Raw genomic sequence first — 15514 nt, forward strand, 5'->3', positions numbered from 1 at the left:
TGTTTGTTTCTTGAGACAGGGTTTCACTGTGTAGCCCCAGTTGTCCTGGAACTCTCTCTGTAGACCAGGCTGGCCTCGAACTCACAGAGATCCACCTGCCCCTGCCTCCCAAGTGCTAGAGTTAAATGTGGCGATATATTGTGTCCCCCAATATATTGTGTACCCTAATAAAGCTTATCTGAAGATTAGAAGAAAAAGCCAGCCACTATATTAAACATAGAAGTCAGGCAGTGGTAGCACATGCCTTTAATCCTAGAATTCAGGAGGCAGAGACCCATCCGGATCTCTATGAGTTCAAGGCCACACTGGGAACAAAGCCAGGCATGGTGGCACACACCTTTAATCCCAGCACTAACCATGGAGGTCTGGAAGTCTGTACAGACAGACAGGAAGTGATGTAGCTGGGCAGAGAGAGGAAGTGAGATGGCAGGGCAGAGAGAGGAAGTGAGATGGCAGGGCACAGAAAGGCATATAGGCGTGGGTATACAGGAAAATAGCTCTCTCTGAAGGCTGAGGAGTTGGTGAGGTGAGGTTGGCTATGGCTTGTCCTATTCCTCTGATCTCTCAGTTTTTCACTCCAATATCTGACTCTGGGTTTTTCACTAATAAGACCGTTTAGCAATTCGTCTTACAGTTAAAGGTGTGTGCCACCACTGCCAGCTGAAGATTGGCCTTTGACAGACGCTGAAAGGACAGTTGGAGGGGCTGGCTCAGACTCCTGCCTTGGGAACCGCCATTGCTCTGCCCACCACTGTGCACAGGAGCTGCTTTCTGAAGCCCCGGAGAGTGGAGAGGAGGCAGCGTGCTCTCTCACCCAGACACTGCAGTTCTGCACATCCCACAAAGGACTGTGGCACACTGCTGATCCTGGTGACCTCACCTGGCCTCCTGAGCATGTCCCTCCAAGCTGGATTCCTTTCCAGGGTCCAGGAACCCAGAGTTTGGATGTGCTGATGTCCTTGCCTATTGCTGGAAGCTCTGCAGTCTTCATTTGTATTTTAAGACACTGACATCTGAAGTGTCCAGAGCAGCTAATCTGTAGATGTCCTTCCACTGGTTCTGTCTGAGGTCACCTCTTACTTAGGTTCAGATTTTGTGTTTTGGTGGAACCCCAAAAGTGAGTCTTGGGTATGTTCCACTTAGGCACAGATGCTAGTGTCCTGGTGCTGAAGCTGGTCTAGCTGGTGTCCTTAGGTTTCTCCAATGAAAGGACTTTTCACCTTATGATCAAGGCCAACTGGGTGTGGGAGAGACCAGGCACCCTGGTTCTCAGCAAGCTTGCCATGGGTTCCACATCTGCACTCAGCTGCCTTGTCTGTCATGTCTGATGGAGGAGTCACTTCACACTTCCTTCTTTTTTTTTTTTTGGTTTTTCGAGACAGGGTTTCTCTGCGTAGCTTTGCGCCTTTCCTGGAGCTCACTTGGTAGCCCAGGCTGGCCTCGAACTCACAGCGATCCGCCTGGCTCTGCCTCCCGAGTGCTGGGATTAAAGGCGTGCGCCACCACCGCCCGGCTTTTTTTTTTTTTTTTTTTTTTTTTTTTTTTTTTTTTGCACACTTCCTTCTTAAAAATCACTTTTGTTATACCTATTTGTCTGTCTGTCTGTCTGGGTGCTGTGCATGTCATGGTGCGCACGTTATGGAGGAGAACTTGTAGAAGTCAGTTCTCCCCTTCTACCACTTGGTTCCCAGAGACTGAACGTGGGTCCTCAGGTTTAGCAGCAAGCGCCTTTACCTGAGGAGGTATCTTTCTGGCCTCCATTTCTTCACCAATCTGTCCACCTGGCCCAGATCACTTGAGGATTTCCTATGAACTTGGTGGACTGTAGTCTTTCCTGGCTGAGATGGTCAGTGGGAGCCCTGCACAGCTGGCATCTGTACCCTCCTAATACATCCATTAAACTGGCATTGTTCAAGGAGCCCTGATCCTGGGAATGGAGCAAGAGATGCTGGAGCAACCTTTGGATATGGGTGCTGGTGGCTGCAAGGCCCTCAGGACAGTGAGGAATGGGTAGCATATGTCTTATCCATTTCTCTACATATCAGTAAGGAAAGCTGAGGACGTAGTTCCAGCTTTCCTTGGAAGCACTGACTTCCTGGCCTTTACTGCACATCTACACTGGTCCAGGTAGGGGACGTGCTGCTGGGCAATGGGTGCCAGCCTTGGGGCCGTGTCCAGCAGGGGCCTGAGTGTCCTTACTTCCCGAGCCTCATCCAGAGAACGACCTCAGAGTGTGCCAACATCATAGGTACTAAGACCCAACAGGAACAGGGATACCTGATAACTGTGCTCTACATATGTGACTGATGAGGTCTGGGCCTACTGCTCCAACCTAGTCTACTACTAGTTAAAATTTAGTGTCTATATTTAGTGCCGACCTACCTGTTCCCCCTGCACTGCTAGATTGTGGGGAGGTCTGGGGGCCTGGGGAGGGCTCGGTGCAAGAACCCTGGGGGACAAGCACTGCTCAAGTATTTCATTATTGGCCAGTTCAGTCTTTTGCTGGAGCCTCAGGCTCCCTCAGCCCTCTACCTTGCCCTGTTTCTTTTTCTGCTTGTTCTTAGACATAGCCTGTGCCAGAGGCCATCAGCTGTGTTCCTGTTCTTGTCATATGGTGCCATAAGGGCACATACTGCCTTCAACCTCTCAGCTGAGTGTCTATGACCTCTGGTGATTAACAGGTCACCATTGGCAACCACAGGTGGCCATGGGCCATTATAGGTCAGCACAGGTAGCCAAAGGAGACCATAAGTCACTATTGTCACTGCAGGTTAATTGGCAGGGAGTCATATCACAGGTCACTCACTGTAGATGGTAGCAGGTCAGTGCAGGGGCAGAAGGTCATGATAAGTCAGTACCATCACCCCAGGTCACTGCAGGACTGACAGAGCCTCGGGGGCACAGCAGAGGAAGTAGGGGCTGCCATGGTTCCACTAGGGCCTTAGTGAGAAGCAAGTGTTCTGCCATAGCATTCAATGGGCATTCAGTTGATGAGTCTCAGCCCTGGCCACAGTGCTGACCAGTTGTTGAGTGCTCTGTGGCCCCTCCCTCCTCTCACGGGCAGCCCAGGTCTGTGCATAGCACCTTCTTAACCACCAGCGCAGGCCTGTCTATGGAGAGAATGCATTATCTGCAGTGTGTCCTAAGGAAGGCTTTTCAATCAGAGGGCATGAGCTCCATTCCAGCAATAGTGTGGCCAGCCAAGGAAAGAACCAGAGGTGTGAGCAAGCTAACAGAGGAAAACAGTGGATGAAAAGAGGAGGTGCCATGTGCCAGCAAGCATGTGACAGGCCAGGGTGGGAGAAAATGGTGGCGCTCATGCATGTCCAGCACCTACCTCTCTCCGTAGCTGCTCCCTGTATGAAGGCTCTCCTTGGGGATGGGCTGTCTTGAGATGCTTCCTCAGCTCTGCCACCTGCTTCTGCAGCTCCAAAACCTCCAGGTGCACCTGGTCCACTTCACTGGGGAGCTCTTGCAGGACAGTGACCGACTCCAGGGGCTTCTGCCGCAGCTAGACAATTAGTTCAGAAGGCAATGTTAGGAAGAAGTGGGGGCGGGGGGGGGGGCCGTTAGGATTTAGCTCAGTGGTAGAGTGCTTGCTTAGCAAGCGCAAGGCCCTGGGTTCGGTCCTCAGCTCTGGGGAAAAAAAAAGAAAGAAAAAGAAAAAGAAAGGAAGAAGTGGTGGGACTGTCCCAGGCAGGACAGGAGTATAAGGTGTAGGGCTGGAGCAGGGCCAATGGCGAGTTCCTTCTCCAGCTGTACATGATGATCTGCAAACCTGCCCTGTGTGTCACTTCTGTTAAGTCCACACTAGACACCAAGGCTCACTGGGGAGAATGTGTGAATGAAAATGGGTTACAATACTCTCCTGAGCCCTAGTTCCCAGGATGACACAACTGCCTCTAGAACACTGCTGGTGACTAGGAAGTCCTTTCTCTCAAAAGGGCAGATGGCAGGCCAGGTGAGGTGCCCATACCTTTAACCTCAGCACTTGGGAGGTAGAGGAAGGCGGATCCCTGAGAGTTCAAGGCTAGCCTGGTCTACATAGTGAATTCCAGGACAGCCAGGGTTCTGTAGTGAGACCATCTCAAAAGACCAAAGAAATGGGGTGAGAGACTGTTGCAGAAGGAGACAAGAGGGAAGTGAGCATGAGGGGGAAGCCACAAAAGGCAGTGATGGACTGGGGTGTAGTTCAGTTGACAGAGTGCTTGCCTAGTGTGCATGAAGGCTGGTGCTCAGCTGCCAACATCACATAAACAGGGTGCAGTGTGCGTACTGTGGTTCTAGTACTTTGGAAGTAGAGGCAGAAAAGTCAGAATTCCAGGTCATCCTCAGCAAGTACGAGGCCAGTTTGGGTTACAAGAGAATCTATCTTTAGAAAAATAAAAGACAGCGGGAGAAGTGTGGCGGAAGTGAGGTCTAGAGAAGAAGGCCCAGGCCACAGGTGCGACAGTGGCAGCAGAGGGACGATGAGGACCCATCCTGAACCTTTAGCACCACATCGCCAGCACTCACAAGGCTCTAATGTGGCCCAGGCCAGGTAGGACCAGGCAGATGGAAAACACACTTCTTCATACTCTGGCTTCCCAGTCTTGGTGAAGGAAATTAAAACAATGCCTCTGTGTGACTATCTTGTTTGGACAGTCACATACACACGGAAGAAGAGACCATCAGGTAAACAGACACCGTTAAATAAAAATGAAAAACACTTAAAGGTAAACCTGTTTTTATTTAGACAGCATCTCACTATGTAAATCAAGGTGGCCTCAAACTCACAGAGCTCTACCTGTGGCTGCCTCCTGAGTGCCAGAATTAAAGGCATGTGCCATCATACCTGACTGGAGGTAAGTATTTTACCCAGCTTATTCCAACTGTTATCAAAGTGAATTTATCAAAGTGAAATTAAAATGCTTTAAATTCTTTTTTTTTTTTTTTTTTTTGAGACAGGGTTTCTCTGTGTAGCTTTGCGCCTTTCCTGAAACTCACTCTGTAGCCCAGGCTGGCCTCGAATTTGCAGAGATCCACCTGCCTCTGCCTCCCGAGAGCTGGGATTAAAGGCATGCACCACCAATGCCTGGCTTAAATTAAATTCTTATTTCTTGTCTACAGCATTGAAATGTGTGTATGTGTAAGTGTGTGTATGTGCATTTGTTGCTGTTGTTGTTGTTGCTGCTGTTTTGAGATAGGGTCTCATGTATACCAGGCTAGCCTCCAACTCTCTCTGTAGCCATGGATGACTTGGAATTTTTGATCCTCCTGCCTCTACCTCCTGAGTGCTGAAACTACCAACACTTAGCACCATATCAGGTTTCCTTGTGAATAATCCACAGCCACACATGAGATAAACTAGCTATTGCACAGCACAGTCCTTTGTTTAGAAGGAAAGCGAAATTGGGAAGACACCCAAAACACCCAAGGTCAATGAGGTCACACCTGGCACCTCTCAGAGCCTGCACCTGTGTCAAAATCCGAACTGGTTCTTCTGTAGGAATGCTTGCACAACCTTAGTGTTAAAGGCTAGTCTCACCTTCTTCTTGAGCTGTGTCACCAGCAAGTTCAAGAGATGCACTCTGTCTCCGAGTTTTCTGAGTGCTAAAGCAATGGATGCCTGGCCTGTCAAAGCTGCTCCTGTAGATAAGAACAGTTGCTGTCAGCTCAGATCTCAGAAATAAAACAGTCTCCCTGGGGAATTGAGCCTCCTTTCCCACAGAGGCCTACTGAAGTGTCTAACTGACCTCAAGGTAAATATGTCCATCCCCAAATCAGAGGGTTAGGTCCCTAGAAAGACCAGAGATGTGCTGACTATTTAGTACAACCTTACGGAGCAAGAGCAGGACTATAGGATGAAATCCAGCCTTATCATGTCAGATCAGTTTTCCCACTTGAATACAGGACCATTTATTTGGAAAGTAAGAAAAAAAAAAGGTGTTCACATAACACCTGGGGCAAAGGAGAAGGAACATTGATATTCCAAGTTATGTTGAGCAGAATGGTAAAAACAGCTTTAAAGAACATATGTAAAGCTGTCCTTTCAAGGGAACTCACAGCACCTAGGCCTGGTGGCTCACAATTATAAAAGCCCAGATACTCAGGAGTCTGCAGAGTGAGTTCAAGGCCAGCCTAAGCTACTTGGTGAGAATGTTTCAAAATAAAAAAATGGCTGTGGGGGTAACTAGAGAGATGGCTCAGGGTTTAAGAGTTCTTGCTGCTCTTCCAGAGGACTAGGGTTTGGTTCCCAGCACCCACATGGTAGCTCACAATCATCTGTGACTTCAGTACCAGGGAATTTGACACCCTTTTCTGGCCTCTGCAGTCACCAGGCACACATGTGGTACACATACACACATGTAGGCAAAACACCCATACATGTAAAAAAAAAAAAAGAAAGAAAGAAAGAAAGAAAGAAAGAAAAGAAAAGAAAAGAAAAGAAAAGAAAAACAAAAAACAACAAAAAACAAAAAACGACACACACACAAAAACCCAAACTGGCTGTGACTGGAGCTCAGAGGCGGAGCCGGCCAGTGTGTGCAGGCTCTATGCTCCATTTCTAGCACTGCATAAAAAGAGAAAACGAACATTTATAGCTTTAAGTGCATATCTTAGAAATAAAAGATTAACATGTGGATCTAGAAGGAAGGACAGAATAAAATTAACATTAAATACTGAGGAAATAGAAAGTAATGTGTACTCTAATACCAACAAAACCAATGACTGGCTTTTGAAAAGGTAATAAGTGAAAAAATAAATAACTACACACTCTCTAGTAGGACACCAAGAAAGAATAAAAGATGCCAGGCACGGTGGCACATGCCTTTAGTCCCAGCACCCAGGAGGCAGAGGCAGGCTGATCTGAGTTTGAGGCCAGCCTGGTCTACAGAGTGAGTTCCAGGTCAGCCAGGGCTACACAGAGAAACCCTGTCTCAAAAACAAAACTAAAAAACCAATATATATGAACAGTTTCTTAACTACAAATAAATAAAGTTTCAAATCTTCCCATAAGGAAAACTTGGGCCTGGTGATTTCAAAGTTGAATTCTACAATTGTTTAAGAAAAGCTTGTCTGATCACTCATATCTCTAAGGCCAGAATAAACTAATGGTTCCAAACTATGACCCGATCATCACAAAAAAGGAAAGGAAATGACAAGCCTGTCTTACTCTGACCACAGATCTGGCAGTTCTCCCTGAAACACTGGTGCGGTAGCCATCAGGAAGCTGCACCAGTTTCTGGGTCCCTTCCCAGGAAAGGATGGTGCGACAGAACAGAGAGTACATTCCACCTGTTTTGCTCACTAATCACACCCTGGCACAGAGAAGACTCTGGGAGGTGAAGAAGAGGGATGGGGCCCTGGGATGACCCCCATGAGCTCCCAGCCTCCCTTCCCTCAGGTACTAGGGGAGTGTGCACTGCACCCCACACACACTTCCCACTACAGAATGGAAAGAAGAGCCAAGGAAAGCCTGTTCCAGGAAAGATGCCTGCCCTCTATGCTCCTGCACCCTGCCTACATCAGCTCCACACCAAGGACAGAGCACTCCTGGGAAGGGCCTGCGGAGAGAAGTCTTTGGAGGACGCAAGGGGCCCAGGGACAACAGACGTCTGGGGCTTGGCTGTGAATGCTGCTCAGAACTCCAGGGTCTCTCAGAAGCAACAAGTGCTCATGCCTCCATCACCTGTTACAGGCCAGTCTGGAGTGTTTCACTGTAGAGGTTTGAATGTTAATGCCCTTCCGGGGCTCAGATGTTCGAACTCTTGGTCCCCAGTCAGTGGCACTGTTTAGGACATACGGCATTATTGGAGGAGGCATGTCCCTGGAGGCTAAAGACCCCACACCATTTTCAGTTCACCCTCTATCTACTTTGTGCTTGTGGTTCAAGATGTGAGTTCTCAGCAGCCTTTCCCAGCTGCCTTGCCTGTCTGTTGTCTCAGCCCTGTCTTTACAACTATCTATCTGCAACTGCAAGCCAAAACAAATGTTTTCTCCTCTAAGTTGCCTAATTTATGGTATTTTTGTCATAGCAACAGAAAAGTAATTAATACATTCACTGTGACAGCCAGGGCAGATGAGGATTCCAAAAAGATGTTGCCTAGGAAAGATGTTCACACTCACCAATGCATTGGGCACTGTAAATTCATACTGTAACAGGATGTGCCACACAGCCTCTAGGATGGCTAACCAGGAAGAAAGATTATGTACACTGATGGTCTGTCCTGCAAACTGCTAATGGAGGGTGAACGGCACAAGCACTGTGAAGTTTGGCATCGTCCTCTAAAACATAATTTAGGCCAAAAGACACCAGACGAATGCACATGTGCCACATCATTCCACTCACATGAGAAAGTAGAACTCCCAGCTCATACTGGGAACTTCCAGGGGACCCCTGGTTCTGGAGACGGGGTGACTGACGGTGACAGAGCACTGTGGAGCTAGGCATGCGTTTGGAAGACTTGCCTCAGGGATTACATCTTAATTTTCCCACAGTCAGTGTTACTGGGACAGAGCATAAGGTTCAGGTGGCCAGGGGATCTCACCAGTTGCTTCTGCAGAGCCGTGGGCACCAGGGTGTGGATCAGCAGTGGGCAAGGATGTCTTCACTGGCTCTTCAATGCCTTGTCGCTGCTCTTCCAGTGCTTGAAGTTTATGCTTTAGGTTTTGCATTTCTGCTTCAAGAGCCAGAACATAACCTGTGAAAACAGCAGGTTCACAACATCCACTCACTGGCTCACTTGTACCACTTTCCTACTGCCACGGCTGCAGGCTCAAAGGCTCTCCTCTGCCCCCATCTCTCTCGCCTCAACTCTCATGGCCTACCTTCACTTCTCAGCCTAGCCTCCATATCCTCCAGGAAGGTTCTGGAACCAGGAGTGAGAACCTGTCTGTCTCCCATAGGCTTTGTGCATTGAGGGAACAACTCCCACACCAGGGATCAGACCCTGAGAAGCAGTCATGGTGCCTGCTAAGAGCACAGCATAGGAGGGCAGCCAGCTCAGACCCACCGCAGGATGCTTCTCTTGAGGAAGGCCTGGCCTTCAGCCCTGCTGCTATTGCCCTCGCTCTGCCCATGATGGCTTGCCAGGTTCGTCACATATGCGCCCTGCACTTTTTCCTCTATGTCACCAAAGAAACGTTGTTCAACATGAAACTGAAGTTTCTCTGTTGGAGGACAGTTGCTCCTGTCCTGCTTTGCAGTGGTTTACTAGAGGGTGTGTTAGTGGGAGACTGGAATGAGAAGCCTGTCTAGGGATCCTCTCCTTGTCCTGTCATGCTCCCACTCTCCACCATCCACCCCTCCTTACTCTTCCCCTCCATCTCTACCCGCTCACCTGGAGGGGCTGAATCTCCTCCAGCCTTGGGATCAGGGCTTGCATCCGAGCACTCTTCTGGTTGAGCAGAAGGAAGATGGCCACTCAGCATTTCCATCTCCTTCCTCATCTGTGCAACAGCATTCCGCAGACCTGCATTCTGTTCCTGGAGCCTCTGGATCTCACTAGATGGGAAACCTTTCTTTGTTTCCCCTTCATGCTGCTGTGGAGGAACCTGCCAACACACACCAACGGAGAATAATATGGGTACAAAAGAGGAGGTTCTTTGCGTTTGGAGCCGTGCCCTGCTATTCCACTTGTCCCCCAGAACTGCAATGTGTTAGGAGACACTATCCATCTTCATCAGAAAAGCTGTTATTATTTGCAAGAGACCCCAAGATCAGGCTTGTTGACTAGTGACACCCTACAGGTGGGAATGGAAGGGTCACTGGGCTCACCTGACATGCTGGCCTCCCCTCCTACATCTCCCGCCCACCAGTGTGCAATCTTGCCCTAACTACATGTGGCCTCATGGTCTAGATATGTGTCAGAGTATATATTGACTGTGGAAGGTTAACTGAAGGTGCGCAGTAAGCGGGGGGTGGGGGGGGTGGGGGGGGTGGGGGGGGGTGGGGGGTGGTGGTGGTGGTGGTGGTGGTGGTGGTGGTGGTGGTGGTGGTGTGGTGTGGTCTAGCTATACAGCTACGGGAAGTCATTGTCCAAACTGGGGCAAAACTAGTATGTGATTGCTATGGAGTTCCCTATGTTCATGTAAGTAGCCACTCATCCAGGATCTGTAAGTAAGCCCAATAAACTCTCTGGTTTCCCAAGTTGGGTTTTGGTAGAACTTTGATCTGTTATCAACCACTATACAGAGGGGGTAGATGCTTGGTTATGTCTCCCCAGGAAAAAGTTCCTACAACACAATGACCCGCCTAACCAAAAGGCATATGCCTTGAGATGCATATAGATTTGTGAGGCACTCCATGATAGGGTCTTTCAGTAGTTGGATTTACCAAGACAGACAAGGGTCACAGGGGCTAGGAAGGATGAAGGTGTTGAGGAGACTCTGGAGGTGGATGATGGTCCAGTCACATGCCTGTGAAGTTTAGTGCACCAAAGACTTGATGACTTCTATGCAGTGTTAGTACAGTGCGATAATTAACTGGACAGAACACATCTGAAAGCAGAGTAGGAACTATGGATGCAACAGAAAGCATCCAAACAGATCAGAGTAGGGCTTCTGAGGCCTGGGGACAACATGAGGTACAGGCAAACTGACACTCAGAACAAGAAGGGGAAGAAAAAATTCAATATGGCTAGAGGTATTTCAAAGTTCCCCATCAGTGCAAACCGAGACTCAAGTCTGACCTGTTAGCAGCTTCTCTGGTCATAAGCCAAGCAAGACCCAGCACAGGAGGTCCTAGCTGATCTTCTGAGGAAGAGACATAAATGTTGTACTACATCACATTTTTTAAAAAATGTATTTATTTTTATGGTATGTTTATGAGTGTTTTGACTGCAAGTATATATATATATATATATATCACACATATGCACTGTTTCTGTGCCAGAAGAGGGTGTTGAATACCTGGAACTAGAGTTCCAGATGGTTGTGAGCTGCCATGAGGTGCTGGGAATCGAACCCAGGTCCTCTGCAAGAGCAGCAAAAAGTGCTCTTAACTGCTGAGCCATCTTTCCAGCCTCCCTTACCCCCACCCAACCACAGCATTTTAATTGTGCTTGTGAAAAATCTATCAACTTGGTAAGAAAATGATTCAGAAAAGGGTAGGTCTCCCATGTATATTAGCCAGCCATTGTATATCAAGTTGCAGTAAGACTAGAAGTGGATGTGGGGGGTGGGGGAGAAGGGAGGTTGGGGGAGGACCTGGGAGGAAAGGAGCCCACTAGGTTTCCTAGTGACTGTACCCAGCAGGACTGCATAAGAGGTTGATTGGACCACAGGCCTGGGCACCAGGTGACTGTAACTAGCAAGGGGGAGGTCTTTTGCTGCACCCCTTGGCGTTGTTATAAATAGGCCTTTGGACTAAAGCTCTGGGCCCATTTGGATAAGGATCCAGGCCTGCCCGAGTCTATCCTGCATTTTCTCTCTCTGCTTCTTAACTCTCTAAGTCTCTTATTCCTCATTCCTCAAGAGTTCCTGGGGTAAATAAGTGTGGGGGCTGGTCCCCCACAGAGGAGGGAGGGAGGGGAAACTGATTGGGCTGGAAAGAAAATCATTCAGTAAATTAAAGCATGTTGTGTGATATATCCAATTAGATTGTTTCCTTGAACTCTCTAAGCAGTAGAAATATTTGTGGTATAATTTAAGGAAAAGATGAACTTCCTAGTAAAATGCTCAGCCCCGCCCCCTTCAGTCACAGCCCCCCACCACCACATGCTCAGCCCACTCCATTCCACTGTCCATCTGCCTACTCCCCAGGCATGTGCTTTCTGGCAGAAGTACTGTTAGGGGGCACCTCCCTCCAGTGACAAGTGCAGGCTTCCTAAAGCTGAGAGGATCTGAGTTGGGTCTGTTCTAGACCTGTGTGACTTCAAAAACTGCTGCTAACTACAGCCACCACATCCCCCGTTTAAAAATCACATTCTCTGTGTATGATTGTTTGTATGCACACATGCCACAGCCTACATATGGAAGTCAGAGGAAAACTTGTGGGAGTTGGTCCTCTCCTCCCACAATTGGTCCTGGGGATCAAACTCAGGTGTCCAGGCTTAAGAGCAAGCACCCTTACCCAGTGAACCATCTCACCAGCCCAACTACAGCTTTTTAAGTTGCTGTAAATTATTGTTTTACTCCTAGGACAGAACTATCATTTCTTTTCACCTGAGCCCTGGCTTGTCAATGCTTTTCTTCAGCCAAGATGACTGGATATGCGGCTTTTCAGCCCATCTCCTCTGATTTCACCCCAGCTCTCACACTCAGCTCAATTTCCCTCAGCAGCCAGCCTCCCCTTATTAAATGTGGACATTCCCCTTCTCTGGCAAGGGACAGCATGGCGGTCAGACCAGAAAACCTATGGAGACTCTCAGGGGAGCAGAGGCAGCAGTCAAACCTCAGGGGAGCCTGGTCACCTCTGTGCTGCCTCACATTTGTGACACCAAGTTGGCTAAGAGCCTCTTCTGGCTTCAGGCTGGCTGCATCTTCTCCCTCTTGGGGTCTGCTGTAGACGATGAGTGAAGTACTGACATCACAGGTGCCAGACAGGAGCCTGAAGATGGATGTGTCGCATACAGCTAATCCCACTCAGCCGAGGAAGCCCGTGGCGAGTCTGCTGCCAGCCTCTTGCACAGCATGGGTTACTAGCCAATCCAGAGGTAGTCCCTAGGTGCTCCTAGTGGAGTCTACAAGATGGTCCTATTCCAGAACACTTGGGCAGCATCTCCTATGCTGACAAGTACAGCTCACTAGGTAGGGTAGGCTGGAAAGCCTCACCATTTGATTCAAACTTTTACATAATGCTGCCAGTCAGGAGCTGGCGAGGGCTTCTCCCTGAGCTCTGGTCCATCACTCTACTCCAAAGCTGTACCTAGGTTTGTGTATTCAGACAGATTCTGGAAACTGTAGTGGTCACTTTGGTCACTGGGACCTCAGCCAGATACTTTGTCCAAGATCAAGGGTGCACTTAAGGGGGTGGGTGGGTGTGGACTGTTCCTGACTACAGGGCACACTTCTAAAGTTCATTGTTTACCTAACAAAGAAACCAGCCAACTGATAGCCCTTGCTGACCTGCTTAGCTGGTACTTGGAGACAAATGTCTGTTTTGATTGCCAGCCTAGGGGAAAAGTACAAGAAAGCTTCCAGTAAGGGACCATTGATGAAGAGAATCACTTCTTTCTTCTGTCATCTGTCTATAGTTTTCCTGTGTTCAGATTGGGGAGCACTTCATAGATGATCTCATGAAAGCCTGTGGGGTAAGAGGTCATGGGTTCCAAAGGATATCCACGCCCTCATTTTCTCCTGCTTCTTGAAATCTCCCTCCTTGTGGCAGGAATGTGACAACTGCTTGGGTGTCCTCAGTGCTCAACCCCTAGGACAGTCTGCCTCATAGGCCCTAGGAGGCTCAGAAGAAACTATTTGGTTGGAGCTTCACAAAAGGCGCCAAAGCCCAGGGCAGCATTCTTGGCAACTATAGCCACCTCCTCCCCTGTTGCCGCCAGCCACCCAAGTCCCACTAAGTGGTCAGCTTTGCACCATACTTGGGCACAAAATAAGCTTGTGGTGAGCAGGTCATCACCCCCTACCTACAACCTATAAAGTCTCCCTGCTTTGGTTCAGTGATGCAGCTTCTCCAGCTTCGATCTCTGGGACTGGAGAACTCACCCAGGAGTTGCTTTGCTCAAATAAATCTGTGGCTACACTTTTTCATTTCGGCTCGATCTGGCTTACTGTGTCAATAGAGAAACTTATTATCTGGCGACAGAAAACCTATTAGTATCTTCAACCAACTTTCCTGTCATGGGCCAAGTTTGGGAACCGCAGAGTATACTGAAGAGGGGAAATGTGTTTTCTTGGCAATCTGCTGCTCAGATCCTGTATCATAGCTACAGGCAAGCACCAGCTACCAGTACAGAGCCACCCTGGGTACACAGGTCCTATGTGCCCCAACCGGCTCACAACATGGCTAAAGGCAAGCAGCAGCTGCCAGCACCAGAGCCATCCTGGCTACAGTCACCTCTAGTGTGGACATCAATGCCCCTTTGGGCCCACTCTACGTGATCGAGGAACTTGGCCTTCAAGGGGATGACAGCTTGGTGGGAGAAAGACAAGTCTGAGGCAGGTATCGCTTAGGAAGGGCCTGCAAGAACTTCAGTATTGTCACCCCAGAGAACTAGTGAATGACTTTTCATAAAGGGACAGATGTTTGACTACTGTCTTAGGGCTTCTATTGCTGTGACAAGACCAAAGCAACTCATAGTTTTTTTGGCTTTTCGAGACAGGGTTTCTATGTGTAGCTTTGGATCCTGTCCTGGAACTTGCTCTGTAGCCCAGGCTGGCCTTGAACTCAGAGATCCGCCTGTCTCTGCCTCCCAAGTGCTGGGATTACAAAGCAACTCTAATAAAGGAAAACATTTCATTGTGGTGATGGCTTACACTTCAGAGGTTCAGTCCATTATCATCATGGCAGGCAGACATGGTGCTGGCTACGTCTTTATCAATCAGAAGGCAACAGGAAGTAGACTCAGTGTCTCACTGAGGGAAGCTTGAGCAAAAGAGACCTCAGAGCCCACCCCTACAGTGACACACTTCCTCCAAGAAGGCCACACCTACTTCAACAAGGCCACACCTCCTACAGTGCCACTCCCTTTGGGGGCCATTTTCTTTCAAACCACCACAACTACTGAAAAAAAAAAGGACCATGTGCTGTATAGTTGTCTGTCAACTTACATAAAATCATCTGAGAGATGGGAACCTCAATTAAGAAAATACCTTCATAAGATCAGGTTGTAGGGCATTCTCTTAATTAGTAATTGATGGGGGAGGGCCCAGCCCACTGTGGGTGGTGCCACCCCTGAGCTGGTGGTCCTGGGTTCTATAAGAAAGCAGGCCGAGCAAACAGCACCACTCCGTGGCCTGTGCATCAGCGCCTGCCTCCAGGTCCCTGTCCTGCTTGAGTTCCGGTCCCAACTTTACTCGGTGACGCACTATGATGTAGAAGTATAAGCCAAATAAGCTTTTTCCTCCTGAACTTGCTTTTGGTCATGGTGTTTCATCACAACAATAGTAACCCTACCTAGGACAGAAATCGGTACCAGGATAGTGGGGTATTGCTGTGACAGCTATGACCATGTGTTTTTGGGAGGACTGTGGAGGGACTTTGGAACTGTGAAAAGCCACTGAGTGTTGAGAGCTCAGTGGGCCGTTCTGTGGGGGCCTGGAAGATGAGAATGTTGAGAGCAGAGCAGGCAACGCTTATGAAGGTTCAGGGGAAGTTTAAGGACTCTATGGGGCCATTTATTATTTTAAGATGCTGTGTTTCTGGCCAGCTGGGGCTGAAGAATTAGCATCTTTGCTTTACAATTGATGGGACAATTGATGCTGGCCAGCTGGAGCTGAGAAATTAGTTGTGATTAAGAAGAGACCAGCATTATTGAGGTGAAATCTTCTGGGAAGTGTTTCATGAGGGCACAGAGAAGCTATGTTCCAGAGTCAGCCAAAGTTGTACCTCGTGCTGGCAGCCAGACTTGGTAAT

General features: G+C 48.7%; 1 protein-coding gene across 6 annotated transcripts in view; it reads right to left on the reverse strand.

Annotated features, from left to right (window-relative positions):
* Ccdc57 (coiled-coil domain containing 57) overlaps positions 1 to 15514 on the reverse strand; it is a 114576-nt gene that overhangs the window by 57980 nt on the left and 41082 nt on the right. For all 6 annotated transcript variants that reach the window (XR_013042009.1, XR_001579722.3, XM_042283237.2 and 3 more), the window contains 4 exons: positions 9324 to 9537; positions 8532 to 8684; positions 5528 to 5628; positions 3338 to 3511 (listed from right to left, as the gene is read on the reverse strand). Coding sequence is in view for 4 of the 6 variants with exons in the window: in XM_042283237.2 (XP_042139171.1) it covers positions 3338 to 3511; positions 5528 to 5628; positions 8532 to 8684; positions 9324 to 9537 (642 nt within the window). In the remaining 2 variants the exon portion in view is untranslated. The remainder of the gene's footprint in view (positions 1 to 3337; positions 3512 to 5527; positions 5629 to 8531; positions 8685 to 9323; positions 9538 to 15514) is intronic.

Source organism: Peromyscus maniculatus, chromosome 8, assembly GCF_049852395.1.
Source record: "Peromyscus maniculatus bairdii isolate BWxNUB_F1_BW_parent chromosome 8, HU_Pman_BW_mat_3.1, whole genome shotgun sequence".
In the NCBI taxonomy this organism is placed as follows: Eukaryota; Metazoa; Chordata; class Mammalia; order Rodentia; family Cricetidae; genus Peromyscus; species Peromyscus maniculatus.